At 44.9% G+C, this 27,222-nt stretch overlaps 1 protein-coding gene across 4 annotated transcripts in view; it reads right to left on the bottom strand.

Annotated features, from left to right (window-relative positions):
* Window positions 1-24,589, bottom strand: part of fam120b (family with sequence similarity 120 member B) — a 62,605-nt gene extending 38,016 nt beyond the window's left edge. For 2 of the 4 annotated variants that reach the window (XM_078229474.1, XM_078229477.1), the window contains exons 1-3: window positions 24,513-24,589; window positions 6,001-7,057; window positions 528-705 (exon numbers count right to left, since the gene is read on the bottom strand). In XM_078229474.1, coding sequence (XP_078085600.1) covers window positions 528-705; window positions 6,001-7,014 — 1,192 coding nt within the window. In that variant the 5' untranslated portion in view covers window positions 7,015-7,057; window positions 24,513-24,589. Of the gene's footprint in view, window positions 1-527; window positions 706-6,000; window positions 7,150-9,906; window positions 10,022-24,512 lie in introns of those variants that run through there. The other 2 variants (XM_078229476.1, XM_078229475.1) reach the window with 2 other exon arrangements.
* Between the last annotated feature and the right edge of the window lie 2,633 nt (window positions 24,590-27,222).

Below are 27,222 nucleotides of genomic sequence, written 5' to 3'. Positions count from 1 at the left end.
TAGAAGGGAAGAGTATAAAGACCTAGCTGACATATGCAAACCTGGAAATTTTGTGCAAGATAAGGAATTAAAAAGATGGAGAACCCAAGAACCTTAACCCTCTTCTCCAAACCACTAAGTACACCATGGTTATTTAGATTCTGAGCATTTATTTCCGTGGTTTTCTTAGTGGTCTGTTTAAATGAGCAAGTGACATCAGGGGAACTGGCATGCTGGGATTGTGTGAGAAAAGCAAACTAATTTCAGCTCCCCTGATGTCTCAGATGATAAAACTGACCCCATTTAATGACCAAATTCCCTTAAGAGCCGCACATTGAAGATTCATCCCACAGTTATTAACCTGGGGGCTCAAGTTGATGTATATGTGCACGATAATTCAACATCTTCGCGTCGCCAGGCTTAGTAACTTCACGGAGGCTGTTATTTCTATCAGCAGGTATAAATACAAGATCGATCAAAAGCTCACCACTCTACCTGACAGTGTCATCAGTCTTTAGAACATTCAGAGTATGGGCAGAAATGCTTACTTTGTTCGGCTAGAAGGATGCCATAAATGGACTGTCGAGCAGGTCGGTAAATGATGGCTTGCCCAGGAAGTTCAGTATCCAACTCGTCTTCCAGCGTGTTGCTGCAATTTACCTCCCTGGCATTCAGAACATTGTAAACTGTGTAGCTTTCTGCTTTGATGTGCTGCTCCTTTGCAACCTTGTTAAATTAAAAATAAATCAGAACCCAGATTTATAGAGTCACAGACTCATAGACGTCTACAGCACAGAAAAAGGCCATTCGGTCCATCGAGTCTGCGCTGCTCAAAGACAAACCACCCAACTATTCTAATCCCATTTTCGAGCACTTGGCAACATTTAACGAGAATATGACTGAGGACGTGGGCATCGTTGGCAGGGCTGGCATTAATTGCCCATCTCTTTTATGTCCTTTAAGAGTGTCTTCTTGAACTGCTGCAGCCCAAAGGGTGAAGACACTCCCAAGTTGCTGTTAGGGAAGGTGTTCCAGGTTTTTGGCAGTGACAGTGAAGGAAGGGTGTGATACATGTCCAAGTCAGAATGGTGTGTGCTTTGGGTGAAGATGTCTCCATGAATCTGCTCCTATTCACAAATTGGTCCTACCTGCCTGCCTGTTCTTCACAGCTATTCTCTTTCTGTCTTTAAGGTAAGGGATAAAGTAACTGATTTATCAGTGGTGTTCCGCAGGGCTCTGTACTGGGACCTCTACTATTTGTGATATATATAAATGATTTGGAAGAAGGTGTAACTGGTGTAATCGGCAAGTTTGCGGATGACACGAAGATGGCTGGAATTGCGGATAGCGAAGAGCATTGTCGGGCAATACAGCAGGATATAGATAGGCTGGAAAATTGGGCGGAGAGGTGGCAGATGGAGTTTAATCCGGATAAATGCGAAGTGATGCATTTTGGAAGAAATAATGTAGGGAGGAGTTATACAATAAATGACAGAGTCATCAGGAGTATAGAAACACAGAGGGACCTAGGTGTGCAAGTCCACAAATCCTTGAAGGTGGCAGCACAGGTGGAGAAGCTGGTGAAGAAGGCATATGGTATGCTTGCCTTTATAGGACGGGGTATAGAGTATAAAAGCTGGAGTCTGATGATGCAGCTGTATAGAACGCTGGTTAGGCCACATTTGGAGTACTGCGTCCAGTTCTGGTCGCCGCACTACCAGAAGGACGTGGAGGCATTGGAGAGAGTGCAGAGAAGGTTTACCAGGATGTTGCCTGGTATGGAGGGTCTTAGCTATGAGGAGAGATTGGGTAGACTGGGGTTGTTCTCCTTGGAAAGACGGAGAATGAGGGGAGATCTAATAGAGGTATACAAGATTATGAAGGGTATAGATAGGGTGAACAGTGGGAAGCTTTTTCCCAGGTCGGAAGTGACGATCACGAGGGGTCACGGGCTCAAGCTGAGAGGGGCGAGGTATAACTCAGACATCAGAGGGACGTTTTTTACACAGAGGGTGGTGGGGGCCTGGAATGCGCTGCCAAGTAGGGTGGTGGAGGCAGGCACGCTGACATCGTTTAAGACTTACCTGGATAGTCACATGAGCAGCCTGGGAATGGAGGGATACAAACGATTGGTCTAGTTGGACCAAGGAGCGGCACAGGCTTGGAGGGCCGAAGGGTCTGTTTCCTGTGCTGTACTGTTCTTTGTTCTTTGATTTGCATCCATATCGTATTGACCAGGCAGTAAGTAGGATCTCACATCCATCTCCACGGAATCAGGACATCCCAAAGCACTTCACAGCCAATGACCTCCTCTGGAAGTCTAGTTACTGTTATAATGGAGGAAACAGAGCAGAAGAAGATCTCACACTACAGGAACTGTTTTCAGTGATGCTGGTTGAGGGAAGAAAAGGTAACCTAAATAATGGCTCAAGTCTCCAGAGTGAGACTTCAACCCATGAATTTCTGACCCTGAGAGTGCTACAACCAAGTTAAGGTTGATCACATAAAGATGTGCATGTTAATAAATGTTAGTTGAAGGGCTACAATCAAGGTCCATGTTCTTAGATATGCCAACAATACATGTTGGCCTCACAGCACCAGGGACCCGGGTTCAATTCCAGCCTTGGGTGACTGCGTGGAGTTTGCATGTTCTCATTGCTTCTAGGCCTTTTGGCGAAGGTCAAACGTTGGATCAAGCCTAAGATGGAGTGCAATGCCTTATCTTGTCAGCTTGGATCTTGTATGTCTCTCTTGTGGGGACCATGAATTGGATTCAATTTGAATTTGGTTTTTGGAGTAAGCGAGGATATGGATAAAAGCAAATTATTGCAGATGCTGAAACAAAAACAGAAAATGCTGGAAAATCTCATCAGGTCTGACAGCAGCTGTGGAGCGAGAATAGAGCCAACGTTTCGAGTCTGGATGACTCTTCAACGGATTTGGGTCTGCCCAGTCCCTTCTGAGTAGTGGCTTTGTAACTTTTAATAATGCAGTAAAAAAATTTTAAAAATGCAACGAGACAAATCAGTAACTTCATCACGTTTTGTTTAACACGGATAAATATGATTACAAGATCCCAACAAGCAAATACAATTCACTTCTAACTTCAACAAATTAGAAAGAAAAATCAATTGACAAAATCATATTGGTCGACCAACTGGCACGGTGGCAGAGCGTTTAGCACTGCTGCCTCACAGCGCTAGGGACCCGGGTTCGATTCCCGGCTTGGGTCACTGCCTGTGCGGAATCAGCGTGGGATGTCTGCGTGGGTTTCCTCTGGGTGCTCCGGTTTCCTCCCACAGTTTGAAAGACGTGCTGGTTAGGTGCATTGGCCATGCTAAATTCTCCCTCAGTGTACCCGAACAGGCGCAGGAGTGTGGCGACTAGGGGATTTTCCCAGTAACTGAATAAACTCTTCCATTTCAATCATCCTGCTCCATTGAAACGATTCTTCCACCATTTTTAACACTATTACTGCCTTCTGAGGGTCACTGGCTACCAGTGGTCTACCTGAATAAACTCTTCCGTTTCAATCATCCTGCTCCATTGAAACGATTCTTCCACCAACGACTCATTCCAAGTTCTAGGCCCAATACACAGAAGTAATTAACAGAAAATTTAATTAGGTTTTTCTGAGGTTTAACTTCAAATCCTGCCAGCTCTCCTCTGCCTGCTAAATGTCAGGGTTTTCTATCAAGCGAATTTGAACAGTTCTGAGTGGGCGTGGGTCCAGTAATTTGGCAATCTCGCTCAGAGGCGTGGGAAAAGGCACATACAGTTGGGGTGCTCTTTCAAGTCTGATGCTGGGGCACATTGTTGAGGAAACTTAGTTTGCTGTGCCTGATCTGGGAGTGCCATCGTTAAGCCCTTGCAGCTTACAGATACCATGAGTTATATATAGACCTGCGTCTCCACTCTGCTTGCCAATTATCTCCCAGTGGAGGAAGCAGTTCTGCATTAATGCAACATTACCACTTCCCACATTAACCATCATCGTCAAACAGGCTTTTTGACCATAATTTTAAGATCCGTTAACAGGATGTGGGCAAAGCTTGCATATATTTCCCATCCCGAGCTGGGAAAGGTGGTGGGCTTTCTCATTAACCCACTGCAGTTCCTTGTGATGAGTTTGTTCCCGGGATAGCGTCAAGAAGCGAATTACTCGGGATACTGACCCAGTGACAACAGAAGAATGGTGATACATGTCCAAGTTGAGGATTGTGTGCAACTCTGAAGGGAACCTGGAAGTTACCGAGTTCCCACAATGTTGCTACTCTTGATTTTCTCAGTGGTAGAGGTTATGGAGCAGGAACTACGATTGCAGTAACACAGGTGATTTGCGGCAGTGCAACCCTCCATCTTTTCGATGCAACGTTAAACCAAGGGCCCTGGCTACCCTCTCAGGTCATAGATCATAGAATCATACAGTGCAGAAGGAGGCCATTCGGTCTATCGAGTCTGCACTGACTACAATCCCACCCAGGCCCTATCCCCATAACCCCATGCATTTACCCTAGCTAGTCCCCCCGACACTAAGGGGCAATCTAGCATGGCCAATCCACCAAACTCGCACATCTTTGGACTGTGGGATGAAACTGGAGCACCCGGAGGAAACCCACGCAGCCATGGGGAGAATGTACAAACTCCACACAGACAGTGACCCTGAGGCTGGGAATGGAACCCGGGTCCCTGGTGCTGTGAGGCAGCCGTGCTAACCACTGTGCCACCATGCCGCCCTGAGGTCAATGTAAAAGATTTCACAGCAGTAACTGAAGAAGAGCAGGGAGGTTATCCCTGGCAAATATTTAGCTCTCAACCAACATGACCACAGCAGGCTATCTGTCTTTTACCCCATGGCTGTTTTTGGGTGCTTGCTGTGTGCAGACTGACTGCCGCCTTTACAATAGCGAACGCGCTTCAAAAGGACTTCACTGGCCGTAAAGGGTGGTGTGATGGCACAGTGGGTTAGCACTGCTGCTTTGCAGCGCCAGGGACCCAAGTTCAATTCCCGGCTTGCATCACAGTCTGTGCGGAATTTGCACTTTCTCCCTGTGTCTGCGTGACTTTCTTCCGGGTGCAGCGATTTCCTCCCACAGTCCAAAGATTAAGTGGATTAGCCATGGTAAATGCATGGGGTTATGGGGGTGGGGGGGAATGCTGGTTAGGATGCTCTTTCAGCGAGTGGGTGTAGACTCGATAGGCCAATAGCCTCCTTCCGCACAATAGGGATTCTATGATAAAGCAGTTTGGAATGTCCTAAAGTCATGAAAGGTGCAATATAAATGCATGAGGATGGATACAGAGTCCATTGTGCCAAAATGAAGCCAGTTTGTACTCTGGAAACCTCAGCTAGTAACAACAGGGATGCAACTGCCCAAGCCATTTCAGCTAGGGCAGTCAGAACCTTGACTTTGAGCTGGATGTAACCCTGGGTCTCAGAGGTGAAATGGCCTTGCACTAATTCATTACATCAAACTGTTCCAAATGAAACGTCTCACAATTAAGACACGGGTGACACGGTGGCACAGTGGTTAGCACTGCTGCCTCACAGCGCCAGGGATCTGGATTCGATTCCCAGCTTGGGTCTGTGCGAAGTCTGCACGTTCTCCCCGTGTCTGCGTGGGTTTCCTCCGGGTGCTCCGGTTTCCTCCCACAGCCCGAAAGACGTGCTGGTGCATTGGCCATGCTAAATTCTCCCTCAGTGTACCCGAACAGGCGCCAAAGTGTAGCGACTAGGGGATATTCACAGTGACTTCATTGTAGTGCTAATGTAAGCCTACTTGTGACACTAATAAATAAACTTTAAACTTTAAAACTTTTGGTTAAATATGTTCCATAGCTCTCTCGGGTATTTTTTCTCTTCCTCAACTATGTCACAAAGATGGTTTGAATGTAATAATACAGCGGCTATTTCCCTGTAGTTGCTACCCTGATACTGCCAGCACACTTTCCATCAATGCTTTCCATCGAGAATGTGTTACCCAACTATGTTAAGATTTAAATGGAGAATTATATACACACCTGCAAAATCCTTTGGACTGGGTACATGGCATTTTCATGTTGGTCTGTCACTGGAGATGTTTCAGTGTTTGGAAGCCAGGGTGAGCGCTGCTCAGGCAGTAAGTAGGATCTCACACCCACCTCCAGCAAACGTTCAGGTGAAGTGTGTTGCATGTTTTTCCCCACCTCTCTCAGTCCGTCACGAGACTGGGAAATGTTGGAGATATAATGTGCCACAGCCTCGACCACCTCCTGCCTCTTCTGCCTCATTCTTGAGTCACTCGAGGTCCTAGCCAAGCACTGGCGCTTCAGTTGTTCCACCACCTTTTCTGGCACCACATCATTGCCGAGAAGACAGGCCAAAAGTGGCAGGTCTGTCTGCTGCAGGCTGAGGGAGCGGCAGAGACTTTCCCGGGAGTACATGAGAGTAGTCAGTTTGTCGATTTGCAGCTTGTTCACCGAGAGATACGGCACAGTGTCGTAAATGAGGTAATCCGAGTCCTGACCCAGAATTGCCATACAACCATTTAACCTGGCGTAGCTGGCGATTTCGTAATCTGCCTCCTGCAGGGAACACCTGGTGTCCAAGCCCATGGATTTCAAGGCAAAGCGAGTGAATGTGGCCAGCCCAGAAGGAATGAAGAACATGTTTCTTCCTGGCTGGCGGCCTGTTGCTGTTATACACTGAAAGATTTTTGCTATTTCTGTGTTGTTCCTCAGCCGTCGCTTGACCCATTCGTCCCTTTTCTTCTGTTCGATTACCCCATCGAAGAAAAACACCAGCCCCACGTCAATGGCTAAAAAAGCATCCACAAAGTTATTCAGGCTCTGCAAGTACTCGCGCCACTGCCCGCCATGAACCCAGGCCTCTGGGGTATACCAGTACCGGAGACATGCCATGGCATCCACCACCACAACAGGGGAATGATCAGGATGGGAACGCCGGTGCTGCTTTGCCATCTCCTTCAAATTCACCCACACGCTCGCTTGTGGGCACGCGTGATCCACAAACCCCTGGAGGCCCTTCACACCCATTGCTGCCGTCGGTTAATAAATCCTCAAACATAACATCAGCAGTCTGGAGAGAAAGGAAGGAAAATAACAAACCATCAACAGTCAGGAAAGAAAACTAAGTTCCGTGTCTCGCACTTCAGATCCCAAGGTGTTTCACAGCCAATGAATTGCATTCAAAATCTCGCCATTGTTTTGTAGGTAAACGCAGTGGCCAGCGAGCAGAAATGAATGGCCCACATTTGCAGTGTTAGCCGAGAGGTAAACCTTAACAGACGCAAAGAGAAGCCCCCTACTCTTCTTTGAAAAAAATGCCATGGGATCTTTTATGTCTGGCAGAGGGAGGCCTCAGTTCAACATCTTGAAAGATTATTAAGGATACGAACAAAATACGAACTCTTAAAATATACCTTATATATGAAAATTAATATCTAACTTTAAAACATGTTCTTCTTTTTAGGACAGTAAAGTGGGGAAACTTCAAAATAGGGCAGAGTTTGAAAAGATGCCATGGTAGTGGGACAATGGGAAAATTATGTCCAGTGATGGAAGAGTTTGCTCACAGCAACAATACTGGAACCTTGAAAATGAATGTGTGTGTAAAAGTACAGCATTGAAATGTCTGGCCTCCTCGAGAGGATAAGACTTTGGGGCCTTGAGACAAGAGGTGGTTGAACATAAATAGATGTGAAAAATATATGTAATGATGTGACGTTCACTTGGAAGATAGCTGGCTGGTTAAAGGTTGAGGAACTCCAGTTAAGTGGATAGACTGGAGAAGTATGGACTGTTTTCCTTGGAGATTGGACCGTGGAATTTGCACGTTCTCCCTGTGACTGTGTGGGTTTCCTCCGGGTGCTCCGGTTTCCTCCCACAGTCCAAAGACGTGCTGGTTAGGTGCACTGGCCATGTTAAATTCTCCCTCAGTGTACCTGAACAGGCGGTGGAGTGTGGCGACTAGGGGATTTTCACAGTTAAAGTTTATTTATTAGTCACTGTAAGGCTTACATTAACACTGCAATGAAGTTACTGTGAAATTCCCCTCGTAAACTTCATTGTAGTGTTAATGTAAGCCTACTTGTGACTAATAAATAAGCTTTAACTTTAATTTTAAAAGGTGCGGTAGTGGAACCAATCAGGACAAGGAATCTGGTGTTCAGGAGAGTGCTGAGTGGCTACAGGCAATCGTATCATGAAGTGCAGGGAGCCTCGAGAAACCACCTTGCTGATACCAACTCAATAATCTGGCAAGTACATTTTACATAACTCAAATTTTTCACGTGACTGCCTCTGGCTCTCCCTTCAAGGACCTGTGTAGAAACAAACAATGAAACAGGAGGAGGCCATTCCGCTCATTGTGCATGTGCCAGCACTTTGGTAGAGTTACCCATTGTTCTAATTCCCCCTGTTCTTTCCCTATAGTCCTGGAAATTCTTTGCTTTTGAGTTTTTATCCAACACTCTTACAAATATTACTGCTAAACCTGCGTTCAGTGCCCTTGCAAACTGCAAAATTTCATTGGACGCAGCCAGTAATGGCAAAACGATTTGGTGCATGGGTTGTGAAAGAAGTGTTCGTGCAAAGGGCCTAATGCCTCCTTGATGTAAATGCGTTAGAAGCAGTTCAGAGAAGGTTTAGTCGACTAAAACAGGAATGGGCAGGTTGTCTTATGAGGAAAGGTTGGAGAGGTAAGCTCTGTATCGACTGGAGTTTAGAAGAGTAAGAGGCGACTTGATGGAAACCTTGAAGATTCTGAGGTATTCGCAGGGTGTATGTGGAGAGGATGTTTTCTCTTGTTGGAGAATCTGTAACTGGGGGTCACTGTTTAAAAATAAGGGGTCACCCATTTAAGACAGAGATGAGGAGAAATATTTGCTCTCAGAGGGTGGTAAGTCTCTGGAACTCTCTTCCTCAAAAGGCAGTGGAAGCAGTCTTTGAATATTTTTGAGGCGGAGCTCGATAGATTCTTGATTAACAAAGTGGGGGAGGGGGGGGTGAAAGGCTATTGGGGTTCGGCAGGAATGTGGAGTTGAGATAACGATCAGATCAGCCATGGTTTTATTGAATAGCGGAACTGGCTTGGGGGGCCGAGTGGCCTCCTCCTGCTTCTAATTCGTATGTTCATACGCTTCAGCTTAGGTTCCTGGGGCACCTCTCTTGATGCCTACACAGGGTGGGGGCAGGGATTGGGGAGCTGTAGGGGAGGGGGAGAGGGAAAGGTCAGTACACTTCTAGCTGAGCAGGTACATGCCATTTTGAATGCGTTTGCATCAATTTTACACTTGAAAAATGGGGTGAGGGGGGGGGGGCATTGTCATTAAATATCTAGACCACTGTGCTGTGGCAGTAAACATACTCTTACTGCTATTTTATTTGCTTGTTTCAGGCGAAATTGTTCACATGTTTTCAGTCAACAACTAATTTCAAAGCCTATCTTTTACAACCATTTCAGTTTGGAGCAGCCATTCCTCATTATCATAAACATTCAAAGGCTAATGTTCAGACTCTGAGTAGTTGAATTCCTAAACATTCAGCGCCTGTAACATCAATTCCTGATATGATGTACCCAGAGCACGACTATATAGTTAGATCTAGGGCACACTTCTAGCGGAAGGTCTCATCCATTAATTCTGCTGCCAACAACACTTTAAGCTGTGACTTATGTATCACATTACACAGCAGGGCTGTAACGAGGGAATTTTTTTGTATGTGTGCTGCAGACCAATTTTACTGATTGCTTGGCAGTCAGAGGTTACTCTCCGTATAACCAATATGAACCAGGGTTGGGATGAGAAGGGGAGGAGAGGAGACATCCACTTTGGGTAACATAGGGACAATTATTGTATTATGTTTCATGCATTCAGTTAAATCCTCAAGAGTACAGAAATTTCCATGAAAGCACTCGCTGTAAATCACCTGCTGTTCGCCAAAATTGCTCTCACCAGGAAGTCCCATTTGTACTGTCACTAACCTGATCCCCAAACTAATTATCAAAGTCAGAGAAAGGCATCAATGCCTGCTCTCACCTCCTGTTAGCGATGTGAGCAATGCAAAACAAGAGGTGACAAATGTAAGAAATCCATCTTTATTGGCCTCTGGAAGAGCTCGGAGCTGAAGGTGCTCAGGAACTCAGCGGCAGCGTACATGGGGCTGGAAGCCGCGCCTCGGACCTCAGTGTCCAATTTTGGGGACTGACGAAAAGGAGCGGACATCGCCTCCAATTCTTTCGGATAAACCAATTAAAATAAGCCAAATGAACTGAGGGACAAAGGGGCAGCCCCTTAAAGGGATACTGCCCTCAACAAAAAAAACAAATCACAAATGAAACTTAAAACATCAAACTAAAATGTGATTAAAGGGGTTAATAAGGCATCCTGGTCCCTGCGGTGCCCACTGAGCATTGGAATGTCTCGATGATGCCAGTGGACTTCGCATGTTCCCTCTCCAGGGACACCTGTCTGCGAACGTAGCCACGGTAGAGGTTGGGCGACGCTCTCGGTCACCCGCTGCCTGGACCTGCTGACAGCAAGTTTGGCCAGGCGCTGGAGCAGGTCCATGAGGTGGTTCTCTCCCTTCCCGACCTCTCTCTGCACTGGGTACCTGTAGATCAGGAACATGGGGTGAAGTGCAAACTAAACAGTAACAAAAGATTTTTCAAATAACTAAAAAGGGGCTGCAGTCTAAGGCAACATATATATGCGTGGTCTATGGACTCCGCAAAGCCTTTTTGGGAGTCCGTGAATCGATGCAACTTAAGGTTGTATAAGATTGCTGAGTGCAACAACTTCCAGCCTCGGACCCGATGTTAAGGGGGAGGATTCCTCCGTCGGGGGACCTCTGCCACTGGACAGATTATTAATTGGGTACATCAAGCCCTGGCTTCAGATAAGGTGGTGCCACAAAGCAAACTGCCCAGATAAGAGAGTGCAACATTAAGAAATTGGCCCACCCTGATTTGAAGCTCGTCTCTATAAACGTAGGCTCACCCAGAACTCTGCTCTCTATTCCGAACTCGCACCAAACCCCGTTCACCCACTCCTCCTTGGCTGCACTGGCTCCCACATGAGTAACACCTCAGTTTTTAAATTCTCATCCTTGTTTTCAAATACCTATATACCCTTGCCACCCTTCTTCGACCTCACAACCCTGTGACATATCCACACTCCTTCAATTCTGGCCTCGTTTTAATCGCTCCAACATTGGTAGCCATGCCTTCAGCTGCTGAAGCCTGAGGCTCTGAAAGTCCCTTCCTAAACCTCTCCACCTCTCTCCCTTAAGGCCATCTTTAAATAAACTTTTGGTCATTTGCCCTATAATCTCCTTTGGTGGTTCAATGTCAAATTTTATTTGATAACATTTCTGTCAGGTGCCCTGAGGCATTTTATTGTGTGAAAGGTGCTATATCAATGCCAGCTGCTGCAGATGTCTTGAAAGCTGGCTTGCTAGTTTGAGAGAGATTTCTCTCTGTGCGTTTGAGACGATTTGTTCGAAACATTCTACATATTAGTGAAAGCTCCATTAGCACTGCTGCCTCACAGGGCAAGGGACCCGGGTTTGACTCCCGGCTTGGGTCACTGTCTGTGTGGCGTTTGCACATTCTCCCCCGTGTCTGCGTGGGTTTCCTCCGGGTGCTCCGACTTCCTCCCACAGTCCGAAAGATGTGCTGGTTAGATGCATTGGCCATGCTAAATTCTCCCTCAGTGTATCCGAACAGGCGCCGGAGCGTGGGGAATTTCACCGTAACTTCATTGCAGTGTTAGTGCAAGCCTCCTTGTGACACTTATAAATATACTTTATACTTTTACTCGTTTTTTTGGGGGGGGTGGGGTTGGGTGAGGTTCAGGGGTGGAGGAGGGCATTAGAGGGATCCCTGGATGATGCTTTGTCCTATCCCATCCCGTGCTTGCATAATGTTTGTATCATAGAATCCCTGCAGTGCAAAAGGAGGCCATTCGGCCCACCAAGTATGCACCGGCTCTCTGAAAGAGCAAGGTCTTCGAAATGCAGGAAAATATAATAAGATCTGAAATTACCCACATGCCCAGAATTTTCTTTTTTGTTTCGGTATTGCAAAAGCCAAAAGATGCTATATAATTTACAACAAAGCATAATCACTAACTTCCCCCATCATTAAAATGTTCCAGGTTTGTGGGAGCTCATTAGGTGCATGATTAAAAATTTTTGGCAGCTTGTGACCCCAAACACACACAATCTTGAGACTGACGGAAGAATTTCCTTCCGTTACAATGGAACTAAAGTCGTACACAAAAGGAGAAGCAGTTCACTTCTTAAAGCGACGGACGTGCTTCTTGGCAAGGTGACACAAGAAGAACACTTCACTGAGAAGAACATACATCATATCAGAGGGAAACCATGTCACTTTGGGGGTGCAAGGTGAACAAGGCCATTCGCTCTCAGACTGAGTCTCACCATCACTGGTGGCAAGGCTGCTTATTTCAACCTTATTTAGACTGCAGTGGATTAGGGTCATTGACAAAAGACAATAGCAAGAAGTGAATTATTTGCTGGATTCTGGGTTTCCAGGAATCCCAAGGAACTGGGTGGTGCAGTTGACTGAAACGCTCTTTTGTTTTTGGCCCCAAGTTCAAATCCATTCCCATCGACCTAAGTGACTCGAGTCGGATTCTCAGCGGCACAAACCCAAAACACAAAAATGCTTCACAAAATCGGGGTAAATTGCTTCTGTTTGCGTGAATTGAATCTCAGCTGACCGACTAAAATATTTAAAGATTAACAAGTCAGTCACGATACATGCTTACTGTGGAACGGGTTAATTCTGTTCCCCGGCCCAAACAAAATACTGCTTCAAATTAGGTGCATTGACCATGCTAAATTCTCCCTCAGTGTATCCGAACAGGCACTGGAATGTGGCGACTAGGGGATTTTCACAGTAGCTTCACTGCAGTGTTAATGTAAGCCTACTTGTGACTAATAATAAATAACTTTTAAGTAACTTGAATAGGGAGATGTAGTGGACTAGACATTGCCCCTTTACTTCCAGGACTTAGAACGAGACCGAAGAATAAAAGTTTACCCTGTCTTCTGGCTGCAGCAGTCCTAAGTGAATGGAGTTCAGGCCGCCACAATCTAGTTCCTACACTGCATAAAACACAGTATAAAACTGCTCCTAATTTAAAGCTAATTGCTAAACTCCCTCTCGGAGACAACGTCCTCTGTCAACAGGGAAAACATGACGTGGAACCTGGTGTTGTTAAAACTCTAACAGGGAAAACAGTCATACTGGTTGCTGTGTTTGAGTTTTAGTAGCTTTCGTGTCCACACAATTTAAGCCAAATACTCTGGGCTTTCAAAACTCAAACCAATTCAAATAATCTGAAATTCAATCCAGGATTAAGCTGTGGTCCTTTCCAATGGGGATTCAGAAGCATGGCTCCATAGCTCACTGAAGAACAAGAGTGGAAAACAAGCAAGAGTATATTGTAAACACGTCCCCACTTTAAACCAAAGAAAAAGGTGCAAGGGTGTTCTAACATGCGCTGTGTGAAATGGCGTCAGTGGGTGAGGGGCAGCAGCATGGCAATGCATTTAAGATGAGTGAGAGTGAGACAAAAAAAAATTAGCCAGAACTCCGAGGGAGCTTAGGTTTAGACTGTTGCAGGCACAATCTCCATTGCTGGTACAATGGAGTTGGACACAATGGAGTTGGAACATGCACAAGAGGACAGAGCTGGAAGAAACAATTCTCGGGTGGTTATAAGAGGTTACAGAGCTAAGAAGGGGAAAGGTAATTCAAATACAGTCTACCCTTCAATTGAAATGGAGGGAATAAAGCCTCCTGTGCGACGTCAAAATGGGTTAATTTGAATAATTCTACTTTTTAAGTAAAGACGTAGACTGTACTGAAAAGTGTTTGAAAGGATTTGAGAATTCCCATGATATCTCCATTCAGCAACTATGTAAAATCCACTTGCATTATATTAATATCGACTCAATATTGACTCTTCACATGTCGCCAGCTGTTTCCATGGAGTAGCTGTCATCAAGAATTTCACGGTTAGTCTTACTGGTATCGCTCATTTCCATGGATTTTATTTCATGTGCTTTTACAAATTTTTACAAATTAAACCAAAAACAGATATCAGGCAATGGAGTTGTGATTTAACCTGAATTATTACGGCATTGTCTTTTTTAATTATCTGGTTTTCTATAATACCAGCGGTACTCTACGTTATTTTACGCTGGTCAGGGATAGCGTTATACTGATCGTGCCGGCTGGGAAAGGAAGGAGCAAGCCAGTCAACCTTACATTGTAGACGACATATGCCTCGTAAGAAAACCGAATACTGTGCCAACGTAACAAGTTAAACTGGTTTAATGCCTTTACCCAGGGTCTATTTCCCCTCCCAGTCCTTTCAACATTGCTGTGACTGTCAGCTTCTTACTCCCATCCTCTCCAACCCACGCTTTCCTCTCTCAGATGGTGGGGTGTGTTGTTGCACCAAATCCTGTACCCATGCCTCCCGATGTGAATACCTCCAGGCTGGTTTTCATCTCATCCACAGCACTGAGACTAACTGATACATTTCACTCAACAACATTCTGTCCGACAATCATGGTGCTGCATCCATTCTCTTCCACCTCAATCGCTTTGTGGCTTTCAGGATAGTCAACCACACCATCCCATGGATACTTGTACAAGGAGCTATGCAAGATGGGAACAGAGGGGAGAGTAGAGTGCCTTAGTCTTAGGACCATTAATGCTTCTAAATTTGTAGCCATTCCCTGAGTTGTAAAGGAAAGGTCAAATTTGCAGGTGATATCAACCTAGGAAAGGCAGAGGAATTGGAGGAGATGCTTCAAAAATTAATAGAAACGTTGAACAAAAGACATATGTGGTCAGAACAATGGCAGACAGTATTTGACATAGGGAGGGCAAAATGCTGCACTTGAACAGGAAACTAAGGACCACACAGACTCTACCAATGACGCAGAAATAGCAAAGGATAAAGTCAGAAAAAGCACAAGAGCCTCAACATGCCCATACAATGTCAAGCAGCAATCAACAAAGCCAAGGAAATGTTGAACTCTCAAAAGTGCAGGGTAGCAATCACAGCAGCAGAAAGGCAGAGGTACGGCTGGGTAAGCATGTACATCATAGAGAGAAAAAGAGTGAAAGAACTTAGGACTGATATCAGCTTCACACAAGAAGTGATCAACACTTACTATGGACTTCCAGAAGTAGACGCAAGACTTGTTTGAACAGTTAGGTTTTGAGGAAGCTTTCAAAGATGCCAAATGCACTTCCTCAAGTCCCACCTGGGGATGTCGGGGCTTAAATACAAAAATCAAGGCTAACACTCTAGCGCAGTACTGAGGGAATGCTGCATTGTTGGAGGTGCCGTTTTTCAGATGAGATGTTAAACTGAGGCCTGTCTGTCCGCTTGGGTAGATGTGAAAGATCCTGTGGCATTATTTCGAAGGGCAGGAGAGTTATCTCCTGAATTCTGGAGATTTTTATTTATCTATCCCTCAGTCAACATCAGTGAGACAGAATGCTGCTCACTATCAGATTGCTGTTTGTGTGAGCTTGCTGTGTGCAAATTGGCTGCCATGTTTCCTACAAGAGTGGCTACATTTTAAAAAGTACTTCACTGGCTGTAAAGATTTTTTTGAGAAGTCCCGTGCTTGCAAAGCATTATTGAAATGCAAGTCGATTCTTCTTTATTTAATAAATTGAGAATATACTCAGTGTCCCTAATCTCTCTTTATATCACAATGATTTCATTGCTGGATTATCCTTTTCACTCTCTTGCTTCTTCTAATCTTAGCTGCAAGTAATACTCCTTTTTTTTGAAAGTTTATTCGTCACAAGTAGGCTTACATTAACATTGCAATGAAGTTACTGTGAAGTTCCCCAAGGCGTCACACTCCGTCTGTTCGGGTACACCGAGGGAGAATTTAGCATGGCCAATGCGCCTAACCAGCACAGACCCTCTCTTCTGCCCTATCCCCTACACATTTTTGGACACAAAGGGACAATTTAGCATGGCCAAACCATCTAACCTGCACACCTTTAGACTGTGGGAAGAAACTGGAGCACCCAGAGGAAACCCACGCAGACACTGTGCAGACTCCACACAGACAGTGACCCAAGCTGGGAATCGAACCCGGGTCCCTGGCGCTGTGAGGCAGCAGTGCTAACTACTGTGCCACCCTGCTGCCTCGTCTTGGTTTGACAAATGTTTCACACAGATGGAGGATCTCATCCATGGATCTGTATGGATCTACTCAAATCTCGCAAATGCTGCCACTGGCATTTGAGTGAAGTGTAAAAGTTGCATATGCAACATTGGCAGACTACGAGTGGGATTTTCCAGTCCTCCACGGCATTTTTCCAGCAGCGGAGGCAGTTCGCCATTGGCAGCCAGTAGGATCTTCCGGTTCCCCCAATGTCTACGATGTTTTGCGTGGCTCGCCCATCCTGCAGCCAGGGAACCCACTGTGGGGGATCGCCTTTGGTGGGACTGGAAAATCCCACCACGTGTCTCCCTTACTTATTTGACCTGTGAGAAAGGTCCAGTAGTGCAATTATAGTAATGCCCCACCAATCTTTTCTCGTGCCTGGGAAGGGAAGTTTTCAACTGGATACATGAAGATAGTTGTGGGTCTCTCATGAGCAGTGACAGTGGCAGTAATTTGAGCTGATGAATTAAGAACTTCACACAAAAAGATTCCAGTGTGATTTTGCCCTTTAATTATGGGCACCGATTAAACCTGGTGGTAACATCTCATGCACCTTATCATAGAGTTCCTGCAGTGCAGAAGGGGCCATTTGGCCCATCGATTCTCCACCAACTCTTTGTCAGAGAATCTTGCACAGTCCCTCTCTTCTGCCCTATCCCCTACACATTTTTGGACACGAAGGGACAATTTAGCATGGCCAAACCATCTAACCTGCACACCTTTGGACTGTGGGAGGAAACCAGAGCACCCAGAGGAAACCCACGCAGACATGGGGAGAATGTGCAAATTCCACAGACAGTCACCCGCGGCCAGGTAACCATCATCTTTATACTGCAACAATGCTTCAATATTTCAGCAATTATCATGGCTGGGACAGGAAAATATTTTTATTCAAATTGAAACGGTTGAGATGGGACATTGCATAAATTTAAGAGATGCAGCAAATGAGGAGTCAATCAAAGTCCCTGGGGAAGGTAGCCTGGGCTTGATGTTCAAAATAGCAACCCTAATTCAGAAAAGATTACAGTACTGCAGAGAAAACCTTTGACCCTGAGGAAGAGTTTAAAAATGTCCCAGCAAACGCGAGCAAAAAAAATTATGCAAATACTGTAATATATATGCACCCAGTGTAGACTCCCTCCGGGGTTTCCTTATCGTTAGAAAACCAAGACGCTTTCTTTGGCAGATGTTCCAGTGACAATAACTACCTATTTTAATAAGGTCCAGGACTACATTTTATTGTCCAAAACCGCGCTTCTGTGACCGACACTAAAAGAATCCACGTGATTGGTCTGTTGGATCTTCACCATCTTACATACAAGGGATATTGTGCCATATAGTTCGTATTGCTACTCTATCAGCCATTCGTTACAGCTAGACCTGATCGTGATGCTTATTTATAGAGACTGTTTCTGGATTGGAGTGGAGTTAGAACATAGAACATTACAGCGCAGTACAGGCCCTTCGGCCCTCGATGTTGCGCCGACCAGTGAAACCAATCTAAAGCCCCTCTAATCTACAGTATTCCAATATCATCCATATGTTTATCCAATAACCATTTGAATGCTCTTAATGTCGACGAGTCCACTACTGCTGCAGGCAGGGCATTCCACGCCCTTACTACTCTCTGAGTAAAGAACCTACCTCTGACATCTGTCCTATATCTCTCACCCCTCAATTTAAAACTATGTCCCCTCGTGTTAGCCATCACCATCCGAGGAAAAAGGCTCTCACTATCCACCCTATCTAATCCTCTGATCATCTTGTATGCCTCTATTAAGTCACCTCTTAACCTTCTTCTCTCTAACAAAAACAACCTCAAGTCCCTCAGCCTTTCCTCATACGATCTTTCCACCATACCAGGCAACATCCTGGTAAAACTCCTCTGCACCCTTTCCAATGCTTCCACATCTTTCCTATAATGCGGCGACCAGAACTGTACGCAATACTCCAAGTGCGGCCGCACCATAGTTTTGTACAGTTGCAGCATGACCTCATGGCTCTGAAATTCAATACATCTACCAATAAAAGCTAACACACCGTCTGCCTTCTTAACAACCCTATCAACCTGGGTGCCAACTTTCAGGGATCTATGCACATGGACACCCAGATCCCTCTGTTCATCCACACTACCAAGTATCTTACCATTACCTGTTACTCCTTCCAAAGTGAATCACCTCACACTTTTCCACATTAAACTCCATTTGCCACCTCTCAGCCCAGCTCTGCAGCTTATCTATGTCCCTCTGTAACCTGCCACTTCCCTCCGCACTGTCTACAACTCCACCGACTTTAGTGTCATCCGCAAATTTACTAATCCATCCTTCTACGCCCTCATCCAGGTCATTAATAAAAATGACAAACAGCAGTGGCCCCAAAACAGATCCTTGCGGTACACCACTAGTAACTGAACTCCAGGATGAACATTTCCCATCAACCACCACCCTCTGTTTTCTTACAGCTAGCCAATTCCTGATCCAAACCACTAAATCACCCTCAGTCCCATGTGTCTGTATTTTCTGTAATAGCTTACCATGGGGAACCTTATCAAACGCTTTGCTGAAATCCATATACACCACATCAACTGCTTTACCTTCATCCACCTCTTTGGTCACCTTCTCAAAGAACTCAATAAGGTTTGTGAGGCACGACCTACCCTTCACAAAACCGTGCTGACTATCCCTAATCAAATTAAGGGATTGATAAGAGTTGCGGAGTTGTCCTTTTCTCTTCAGCTTCTTGGCTGAAGGTGCTGACTCCTTGATGATGTACAAATTCGATGGGCACAAGGCAACCTCCTGTACCTTATTCAAGTGGCTATTTGCGTGCATACTTACTTAGCGAATGTTGATAAACTGTTCATTCAAGGAGAAGCCTGTCCTCCTTTCAGCTGATGTTCATACAGGGTATACCCCGAGCAGGAGTGGTAACCCTGGTTGACTGGACCCAATCATGTAGCAAGTCTGGGTGTGCAGGGTCGTGGGTTTCTCATGAGCAATGATAGCAGTAGTGGCAGTAATTGGATCTGATGAATTAAGAACTTCACACAAAAGATTCAAGTGTGATTTTCCCTTTACTTACTGGCACCGATTAAACCTGGTGATAGCACCTCACGCACCTTAGGTTAGATCAGATTCTGAGTTGATGCAGATTTGATGGGCCGAATGGCCTCCTTCTGCACTGTAGGGATTCTATGAAATAGGAATGCAGCACAGTGTTGAAGTCCGGTTCAACCTCATCTAAAGTTCTGTACTTTCGGTTCTGAGTACTGCACTTCTAGACATAGAGAAAACGTTTCCACTTGTTGGGGAGACCAAAGTCAGATACCATAAGTACCAGATAGTCACTAATAAGGACAGTAGAGATTTCAAGAGGAACTTCTTTACATATATAGTGGAAGAATATGAAACACGCAAAGAAGGAAGGAATACAAGGACACGCTGACAGGCTTTGATGAAGGAGGGCGAGAGGAAATTCACGGAGTAGAAATATTGGCACAGATCAGGGTAGGCCGAAAGGCCTGTTTCTATACTGTAAATATTATATAATTTTCTTTGCTTTAGATCTGGGGTCACTGGAGGTAATTGTGGATTCCTCCTCCCTCATGCCTTACTAACCGAGATCAAACCAGGAATTAAAGCCAGTTACACACTGTGTTTACCATATGAGTCATTATGAGAGCTGAACAAGTGAATTAAAGCATTTCCTTAACGTCTAATCTACTTTCAGATCATTAAGTGGTGGCCCTGGAATTTGTCTTAGCTGAAACAAATGAACGCAAATCTAAATGCAAGTCAAACAGTGGCAGGAGTCCAACTTTAAGCCATTGAGTCCTGTGCCAATCACCTGGATTGTGTCTCCAGCAATTTCTTGACATGGGATATCCATCACCCATTTATCAGGAACAGAGTACACCCTTGCCTCTCAAAGCGAGCAGCAGTGTACGATCATGAACTAAGATGTTAAGACCAATGATTTGCCAAATGTGACTTGCAGCCTTTTGCCCCTAATACTCAAAACCACTGGGGCCTCCTCAAATATCAGCACAGTGCCTCAATAATAGATATAACTGAATATGCAATCTCCAAGTTACATCGTCAAATTGAGGGCAAGGCAAAATGCAGTCCTGGCTAAACCATAGGAAATAATGAGAATAATACAGTAACTGCTGTGATTAAAAAGAAAAAACGCTGATGTCACATTCAGCAGTGATCTGGTGCACATTTAATCCAGAGTTTATTAAATTCTGTTCCATTTACTATTCCTTAGAGGGCAATCCTTCCGTAGTGGAGATTGACACTTTCCTGCACAGACTAAACCCTCTCCCCTGCAACAAGGCATTGGAAGGGCTGGAGAAAAACTGTATTGTAGAGGGAGCAATAGATCTAACTAAGCCAAAACTAATGGGATAAATTTGCAGCTTAGGATCACATTGTCAGCAGAAGTCATAAGGACTGCAGTTCAATCATTTAATATATTCTTTCTGTGGATGAAAAATGCTGTAAATTCCTGTTAGCCCAAAGTTTCATCCCTGTGCTCCCTGCTCGATATATGAACAGGGAGAGTGTAAAATACCTGTGGCATATTGCCAATAAATCGGTCAGAAATACCTGTGGCATATTGCCAATAAATCGGTCAGAAACAGTTATCCTGAGCAGGCTATCCAGGCTATTCTGAGACAGGGGGGTCTCAGAATAGCCTGGAGGGAAGCTCTGTTTTCTTGCTAAAATGGAGATCGGGCCGATAATTTAATAGTTTCGTAAGGTTCCATCAACTCGTCGCGATTGCAGTGGGAGTTTTGAGCTAGTCATGTAGAGAAAGTGCCATCTCCTAGGCAAGCCCACCAACTTTCTGTTGAGAATGCTTGCTTTCACTAGGGCACTTTCTCATTTGGAAAAAGGAGCTGTCTAGGTGCTGAAGTCCCTTGACTTCCATCAGCCATGTCCTTATTCTACAATTATTGCTACTGGCAAGGGGAAAACTGATTAATCGCAGGAAAACAAGATGCATGTTCGCTGAAGATATGTCTAGGTCCTTGGATTTTGGTCGACTCCTCACACACGTGCGTCTCAAAATAAAGAAGAATTCAGTGTGGCGTACTGCCTGTGAAACACCAATTTGAATTCAGCGACTATGTAATAAAAATCAGATTTGTGGCTCAGTGACTAACTGCATCGTCCGCTGTGGGCGAATCGCAGCCAACCTGATCATCATCCAACTCAGGGAAAATCCACAAGGATGGAAATTGGAATTCAGATAACACTCAAAAGTTTGGCACCCAATTTAATGCTACACTCGCATGTGAACACAGAACAGAATGTGCCAGAAGTCTATTTTTCTGAATTCACTTCGCTAAATTATTTGCTTTATTTTATTTCTGTTTAATTTACAACTAATTCCATCAATCAGATGGCCTGTGACTGCTCCTTGGAAATTTATGAACCGTTCCATACTTCCAGAAATAAGCATTTCAACATTCTTAGCACTAGAATCCACTGAACAGTTATTGCACAGGAGACCATTCAGCCCATTGATTCCACACTGGTTCTACGAAAGTGTGATTAACCTAGTGCCACTGCCCTGCCTTTGCCTTGTGTTTTACAATGTATTTTCTCTCCAATTATCCAATACCCTTTTGAAAGCCATGATTGAATCTGCCTCTGCCACACTCTCAGGCAGTGCATTTTAGATTCTAACCATTCACTGAGTAAAGGCTTTGCCTCATATCATTTTTGGTTCTTTTGCCATTCACCTTAAATTGGTGTCCTCTGTTTTTAAATTCTTCCACCAATGGGAACAATTTTTCCCTAGCTACTCTGTCTAGACCCCTCTATCAAATGTGAGAGAGAATCTGGTGAACTGGTGTGACAACAATAATCTCTCCCTCAATGTCAACAAAACGAAATATTTAGTCATCGACTTCAGGAAGCGTAGTGGAGAACATGCCCCTGTCTACATCAACAGGGATGAAGTAGAAAGGGTCGACAGCTTCAAGTTTCCAGGTGTCTAGATCACCAACCTGTCCTCATCCCTCCATGCCACCACTATAGTTAAGAAAGCCCACTTTCTCAGGAGGCTAAGGGAATTTGGCCTGTCCACTATGACTTTCACCAACTTTTACAGATAGAAAGCATCCTTACTGGTTGTATCGCAGCTTGGTATGGCTGCTGCTCTGACCAAAAATACAAGAAACTACAAAGGGCCAAGAACGAAGCCCAGTCCATCATGCAAACCAGCCTCCCATCCATTGATTCTGTCTACACTTCCCATTGCCTCGGAAAAGCAGCCAGCATAATGAAGGACCTCACGCACCCCGACATACTCTCTTCCACCTGAGGTCACGTACAAACCGACGCAAGAACAGCTTCTTGCCTGCTGTCATCAGACTTCTGAATGGACCTACCTTATATTAACTTGATCTTTCTCTACACCCTAGCTATGACTGTAACACTACATTCTGCACCCTCTCCTTTCCTTCTCCATGTATGGTATGCTTTGCCTGATTAGCGCGCAAGAAACAATACTTTCCACTGTATACTAATATATGTGACAATAGTAAATCAGATTAAATCCTTTCAGCCTTCCCTTCTTCAAGGAGAACAACTCCAACTTCTCCATATGGTCCATGTAACTGAAGTTCCTCTTCCCTGGAACCCTTCTTGTCAACCTTTTCTGCACCTTCTCTAAAGCCATCACATTCCTAAAGCCTTCAATGCTCAGAATTTATCATGCTCCAATTGAAACCAAATCAGCAGTTTTTTTAACATAATTTCAAGATCTCATGCCTTTTTAACCACTTTAACCATAGTGGAACTATAAATTTTCCTAACTGCACATTTTTTTCCTTTGCAACTGAAGTATCATCGCACAGCTTCACAGAATAACTAACTTGCATTTACATAGCTCCTTTCACAGCCTCCAAAAGCACTTTTCAGCCAAGTACTTTTGAAGTGGTCATTGTTGCAACGTAGAAAAAGCTGCAGCCAATTTACAAAGAACAATGTGGTAACAAACAGATAATCGATTTTAGCAATGCCAGTTGAGGGTGGTGAACAGCAAGAGGACAGATCCGAAAACCAGAAAAAGAGGGTCGAGGGTATGGGGATCAGAGAAGGGACTGGAGAGGGAGGTACTTGATGTAGGTGTAGGGTTAGACAGGGTAGGTTCAGAAAGAATGTTCCTGATTGGCTGCAGGGGCTGGGGGGGGGGGGGGTGGAGTCCGGAACTTGGAGCCATAGTTTGAGGATAAGGGAGAAATCTTTTAGAATTGTGAGGAGAAATTTCTCCATCCAGAGAGTGACAAATGTGTGGAATTCACTACCACAGAAAGTAGTTGAGGCCAAAACATTGTGTGATTTCAAGAAGAAATTAGATATCGCTCTTGGGGCTTAAGGGATTAAGGGATATGGGAGAAAGGGGGGAAAATCAGGATATTGATTTTGATGATCAGCCACGATCATAACGAATGGCTGTGCAGGCTCGAAAGGCCGAATGGCCTACTCCTGCTTCTAGTTTCTATGTGGAGAAGGAGTGCTCGAGGGGGTAAGGGCAAGGTGGTGGTGCCTCCACTGGCTAATGAAACGCCTCTTCCAAATGGTGAGATTAATCTGACATAAAACATTAAAATGATAACTATTGGCATAAAGCATATATTTTCCACATATAATGTGGAATATAATAATATATAATATTTTCCACATATAATGTGATAATGGCTCATTATCACCAACACTTAAGCAGGCTTGAGCTCAGCAAGGGACTGACAAATAAAATACCTCAGGTAGAGATCTACCACAATAACTACTTTTGTTTTTACCCAACCTCAGTAAAGAAGGTTTGATTTGAGAAATATTTGCAACTTTAAAAGTAGTTGCTGTCCTGACACACATGGGAGACCCCAGGGGTGACTACACTGCTGAAGCTTTCAATACAGTAAGAAGTTTAACAACACCAGGTTAAAGTCCAACAGGTTTATTTGGTAGCAAAAGCCACACAAGCTTTCGAGGCTCTGAGCCCCTTCCCAATCCCAGTCCTTGCTGCAGTTTAAATGGGGAGTGAATCCCCCCCACACACACACAATCTGCCCGGGGTGAGGTACGGCCACGACTGAACTCGAGGCCGGGGATGAGTGCGGCCTGCAGCCGGTCCCCTCCTCAGGGGCCGAAGCCGGGGGCTCAGGGGCGGATTGGAAGCACTGGAGCCCCTGAGGAGGAGCTCAGGGCCGGTCTGAATCCCCAGCTGGAGGAGCTTGGCTTTAGAGGGAGAGCCATTGAGAACGCCTCTAAATAGCTGCTTACCTGGGCTGGCCGCCACCGTGCGCGCACCCCGGGGCTGACGTGCGCGCTCCCGGACGGACTCCCCCCAGCTGACGCGTGCGCACCCCCCGCGACAGCGCCCCCTAGTGGTGTTCCTCCCAGCACCCGGGACCATTCACTCTCCTCCCCAGCCTGGCTTCAGAGGCAGCTCCTGAACCTCAGCATCCTCAAGCTCAAAGTTTTAAGTTTTTAAAGTTTATTTTATTTATTTCTGAAACTGGAAAATGTTGCTTCTTGGACGGCAATAGTTTTAAAGCTTATTTGTCAATGACACAAGTAGGCTTACATTAACACCACAATGAAGTTACTGTGAAAATCCCCTAGCCGCCACACTTTGGCACCTGTTCGGGTACACTGAGGGAGAATTTAGCATGGCCAATGCATCTAACCAGCACGTCTTTTGGACTGTGGGAGGAAACCTGAGCACCCGGAGGAAATCAACGCAGACACAGGGAGAACGTGCAGACTCTGCACAGACAGTGACCGAAACCGGGAATTGAACCCGGGTCCCTGGCGCTGTGAGGCAGCAGTGCTAACCACTGTGCCAGCCCCTAAATGGACCAATATGGAGCCAGATCTGTCTTGTGAGTCTGCAAAAGGATACTCACCGAATCTTCTTGGGCATAACTGCCCACTGTCACTGCCACAAACTAGGGGAGGCAATGGCCTAGTGGTATTATCATTACACTATTAATCTAGAAACTCAGCTAATGTTCTAGGAACCCAGATTTGAATCCCGCCGTGACAGACGGTGGAATTCGAATTCAAAAAAGAAAAAATATCTGGGATTAAGAATCTACTGAAACCATTGTTGATTGTCGGGAAAACCCATCCGGTTCATTAATGTCCTTTAGGGAAGGAAATCTGCTGTCCTTACCCAGTCTGGTCTACTCCAGAGCCATAGCAATGTGGTTGACTCTCAACTACCCTTGGGCATCTAGGGATGGGCAATAAATGCTGGCCAGCCAGCGACGCCCATCTTCCACGAATAAAAAAACTGTTCCCCAGCCACAGACTCCATCCCTCTCCTTGGCTGCTGTCTGAGGCTCAATCTGACCCTTTGTCTTTTTCTCTGGCTTGGAGGGAAGCTTGTTTTGGATCGGGTTTGGGGGGGTGTGGTGAAGGAACATATAAACATACATACATATGAATTAGGGCGGGGTCTAGAATCTATCCAGCTCCGCCTTAAAAAAAATCCCAAGACTCTGCTTCCACTGCCTTTTGAGCAAGAAAGTTCCAGAGTGTCACAACCCTCTGAGAGAAAGAAATTTCTCCTCATTTCTGTCATAAATGAGCGACCCCTTATTTTTAAACCGTGGCCCCTAGTTCTAGATTCTCCACAAGAGGAAACATCCTCTCCACACCCATCCTGTCAATACCTCTCAGGGTCTTAAAGGCTTCAATCAAGTCACCCCTTCGTCTTCTAAACTCTAGTGCATACAAGCCTAACCTCTCAACCCTTTCCTCATAAGACAACCTGTCTATTCCTGATATTACTTTAGTAAATCTCTGAACTGCTTCTAAAGCATTCACATCTTTCCCTAAATAAGATGACCAATACTGTACACAATACTCCAGATGTGGTCTCACCAATACCGGGTACAACTGGAGCATAAGCTCCCTACTTTTGTAATCAATTCCCCTCACAATAAATGATAAAATTCAATTAGCTTTCCCAATTATTTGCTGTACCTTGGCAAGTTGCTACAGTACACCTTGTAGATGGTACACACAGTTGCCACTGTGCATCGATGGTGGAGGGAATGCATGTTTAAGGTGGTCGATAGTATCGAACTTCTTTATGCTGTTGGAGCTGCACTCACCCAGGCAAGTGGAAAATATTCCATCACCGGCAAATGAGATGTCAAGGAATATTTTATTTAAGGGGAACTAAGCCTCCAAGGGAAGTTTTCAAATAACTCAATACACATAAACCTGAAAGGTGCCTTGAGTAGCTTTGTCTGCGAATCTTTTACTTATAACCCCAATTTATGTACTGGGATGATTATTAAAACATCAAGATAAGCTTCTTGCTCAAGGTGGCACCAGAACGAGGTGATGTTTTGCAAGCTGTGCCCAGCATACCTTCTAATTCTATCTCCTTACCTTCTCTATGAACGATATGCTTTGTCTATGTAGCATGCAAAAAAAACAATACTTTTCACTGTTTGCTAATACATGTGACAATAGTAAATCAAATCAAAAAACAAAGTTCTCTATAATACGAATGGAGTTAAGGCAGATCAACTCAATCAACATTAAGATACTAATTTAGTTCAAATTGCCCCAAAGGGGCTGCAAAAACCAGTGGTTAGATGCTTCTGGGGTGAAAGCAGAACACAAAGTGAAATTACTGAAGACTCAATGAAAACAGGCAATGAAATTGCACTGTGGGGCAACCCGCAAATCATCATTGAAGCAATGACAATGAAGAATAATTTTTGTGAATCAACAGAGTTGAAGGTGACTGGAGACTGGTTTATTAAGGAACATTTCACAATTTTTCAACCAGTAACGTTAGACATCCAAACATTCTTTTTTTTTTACATTAGACCAATCTTGATGTCATCCACGTGGAACAGCTTGACTAAAGAAACATTGTGATTGACAAAGAAATATAACCTAGCGGAGGTTATTCTGAAGCGGTGGATGATAATGGAACTGATTTGAGGTCTAAAGGTCTACAGAGAGG

Source organism: Mustelus asterias, chromosome 15, assembly GCF_964213995.1.
Source record: "Mustelus asterias chromosome 15, sMusAst1.hap1.1, whole genome shotgun sequence".
In the NCBI taxonomy this organism is placed as follows: domain Eukaryota; kingdom Metazoa; phylum Chordata; class Chondrichthyes; order Carcharhiniformes; family Triakidae; genus Mustelus; species Mustelus asterias.
The sequence above is the reverse complement of the archived record's forward strand: the minus strand, read 5'-3'. Positions and strand labels throughout refer to the sequence as shown.